The 3,107-nt window shown below is 47.7% G+C and overlaps 1 protein-coding gene across 1 annotated transcript; it reads right to left on the minus strand.

Annotated features, from left to right (window-relative positions):
* Positions 1 to 389: 389 nt before the first annotated feature.
* Positions 390 to 1,877, minus strand: LOC123172386 (putative E3 ubiquitin-protein ligase SINA-like 6). The gene is made up of 2 exons (XM_044589374.1): positions 1,408 to 1,877; positions 390 to 1,280 (listed from the first exon to the last, which is right to left on the minus strand). Exons 1-2 carry the CDS (start codon positions 1,621 to 1,623, stop codon positions 585 to 587), a joined length of 912 nt encoding a protein of 303 aa, XP_044445309.1. The 5' UTR covers positions 1,624 to 1,877; the 3' UTR covers positions 390 to 584.
* Between the last annotated feature and the right edge of the window lie 1,230 nt (positions 1,878 to 3,107).

A 3,107-nucleotide genomic window follows, 5' to 3' on the forward strand; every position in this document is an offset into this window, starting at 1 on the left:
GACGGGGTCGCGCGGTGGAGTTGGCTTAACGTGTGCTGACAAACTGCATTCTTAGTCATATACTCCCTCCGTTCGGAATTACTTGTCGCGAAAATGGATGTATCTAGACGTATTTTAGTTCTAGATACATCTATTTTCGAGACAAATAATTCCGAACGGTGGAAGTAGTTCACAAACATATAATTCACCAAACCACACAACTAATCTAATTTAGTCGAACTCGGTCAAGTTGAACGGTGGTGGCGCTGAGATTGACATGCGGGTCAGACTATGGTGATCTTGTCAATGCGAACGTGGAGGGACAATTTCTTAACAAACATATAGTCAGCATATATTTGGTTTACATGCTACCCAAATATCTTACATCCAACAGCCACAAGATACTAACGTCAAAAAAAAAAAAAAACAGCCACAAGATACCTCTTCCTTGTACTAATCATGTGGGAACTAACAAGTACTCATCTGATGTTGAACGAATCGATGCATGCTACCAAAATCCATCATCGGTTAAGCTAAATTAAACCAAACTAGACTAAGCCTTATTAGTATCAAGATTAGTAGAACCCTAGGCATAGCAGAATCATTTAGTAGGTGATCTTGTCAATGCGAAGGTGGAGGGACACCGTCCTGGACGGGCCAGCCCCGGCAAGCAGCTTGTGCGGCACCGTCAAGAAGGTCAGCTCCTCCACGGCGACGGCGCCGGGCTCCTTGCTGCTCGTCACCTGGATGTCCGCCCGGACCGTGTCGGTCCTGTCGTTGGCGGCCGCCGGCGGCCCGTTCGCCCACACCTTGGCCACGTAGTGCGGCGGCGGGGACGCCCCCGCCCTGATGCACACCACCGACAAGGCGATGGGCACGCCCAGGCCGAGCGAGCCGCCGACCACGAGGAACGCACGGCCGTCCTCCTCCGCGAACAGCAGGCGGCGCGGCTCCGACACGGGCACCTCGAGCTGGAGCACCTTGCCGTACTGAACCGCGTGCACCGGCATGGAATGGACGGCGCTGAGGTGGTGGCGGAGCGCCGGCGGCGGGCCTTCGAAGCCGCAGCCGGACACCGGGCACTTGCAGGGCGCGAGCGGGCACGCGCTCTTGTGGTCGTCGAGCTTGTGGTAGGTGACCTGGCGGCCGCAGCCGTGGTGGTCGCACTTCATCCTGGCCGAGGAGACGAAGGCGTCCACAAAGGGGCAGCCGTGGAAGTCGCCGCCGAGGTCACACCTCTGGCACTGCTTCCAGGGGAGCTTCGCGACGCAGCTGCCGCAAGCCAGGTGGCCGCCTTTGCACTAGACAGATTGAGGGAGGGAAGTAAGAAAATACTACTAAAATCGGTGCGTGCAGCTGCTGCTAGACTCGATTCAGTTCATGGGATGTTGAGTAGCCAAACCTCAGAAATTGCTCTAGTACACCAACCTGGAAGACGGGAGGCTTGAAGGGGGAGAAGCAGATGGGGCAGTCAAGCATGCTGGCTTCAATCCTCACGGTGGCCTCCGTCCTCCTCGTGCCGTGTTCCGACGCCTCCGTGATGGCGCCGCCACCACCTCCTCTTCCTTGGGCCCCTGGATTATGCACAACGATTTCTTTCTTCACCGGGACATTGAGATTGGGCAGCTCCATCTCCATCTCCATGGCCGAACTAGCAGCCTGCGTTCGCCTGGAACAAACCTCTCTGGATCTCTCTCTCTCTCTCTCTCTCTCTGGTGTCTGGTGAAGGGCTGCAAGAGAAGACTAGAGGAGAAAGGATGAGACAGAGAGACTAGAGGAAAAAAGGCAGCAAGCGCACGGCACAGTAAACGAGCAAGCAGCTGAGTTAATGTGACGCCCAAAGTTGCAACAGTCAAAGAGCAAAACGAAGCACCATAGATTTGGTGTAGCCTGCTTGGTCCTTGGCAGGTGGGGAAGATACTACAGTGAACAAACTAAAGTGTTTTGAAGCCGAAGCTCTATACTCCCTCTGTGTAATAATGCACTAGTACGCGTAGATTTTTATTAACAATCAAACTTTGTAAATTTAGTTTACAGAGATAATTATTTATATCTGTAATACCAAATATATAGTATAAAACTGCATCTTATAATGAATCTAATCATATAATCTTGGCATTCTAGATGTAGATGTTTTTTATCCATAAATTTGGACAAAGTTTATGAGATTTGACATTTCAAAAAAAAAACACAACATTATGAAATAGAAAGGGTATTATAGTTTCTCTGCTCGTAGTATTAACTCTATGCGAGATAGTTTGCAACACATTTCGATGAGATTCCTTGTATGAAACATGAATATTTTGAGTAATAATATAAGAGCTACAACTGAAAATATGTTTTTTTTGTATAGTTGCATAATATTTATTAAATATAAATATCACAATAGAAAGGAAATTCTCATTCATATTTGCATGTTGAGGTGAGTCTTTTCTCATGTATGTTGCATGATGTGGCATGCTTGCATGCTTAGAGAAATAGATTAGTGGGGATGAGCCTTTTTTCCATGCATGTTGCATGATGTGGTGGCCTGCTTGTATGTTGAGAGAAATAGTTTAGTGGGGCTAGCTATTTAGGTATAGAAGATAAAAAGTAGAGGAACAAAAGACACGGTAGATTGATGAACATTGCTGGCCGTACGAAGATTCCCAGGACGACAACGCCACTTGAACCACGAGTGTAGGATCCTAGTGTCGTATGCGGGTCGGACACATATCATACCCAAAGCAACTTCGTTGATCGAAATGTAAACACTATTAGTCTATAAAAAATTAACACAAAATGAAAAAGAAGGTTTGGATCTAATTCAATAGGAATTTTCATCATCCAATCTAACCTTAGGTTCTCACTTCTTCATTGCCAACTTCCGCCCTCAAGATAAAGACACAAACATACAAAGTGTTGAGGATACCTTCCAAAGAGCAGGTTGAAAAAAATATAATGATGACATGGGAGTGACACAAGTACCACAAACCCAACACCCAACAACAAAAACAGAAGAGTCCACCCCTAACAAACTACAACCAAGACTATTAAAGAGGATTGAAGCCGAGTCCCCATGAGAACCTACCGAACACCTAGGATTCGGACACACCGAGCCACCTCCGGAAGGGGCCATCTCACCGTAG

The sequence above is a fragment of the Triticum aestivum genome, unplaced genomic scaffold, assembly GCF_018294505.1.
Source record: "Triticum aestivum cultivar Chinese Spring unplaced genomic scaffold, IWGSC CS RefSeq v2.1 scaffold11051, whole genome shotgun sequence".
Classification (NCBI taxonomy): Eukaryota; Viridiplantae; Streptophyta; class Magnoliopsida; order Poales; family Poaceae; genus Triticum; species Triticum aestivum.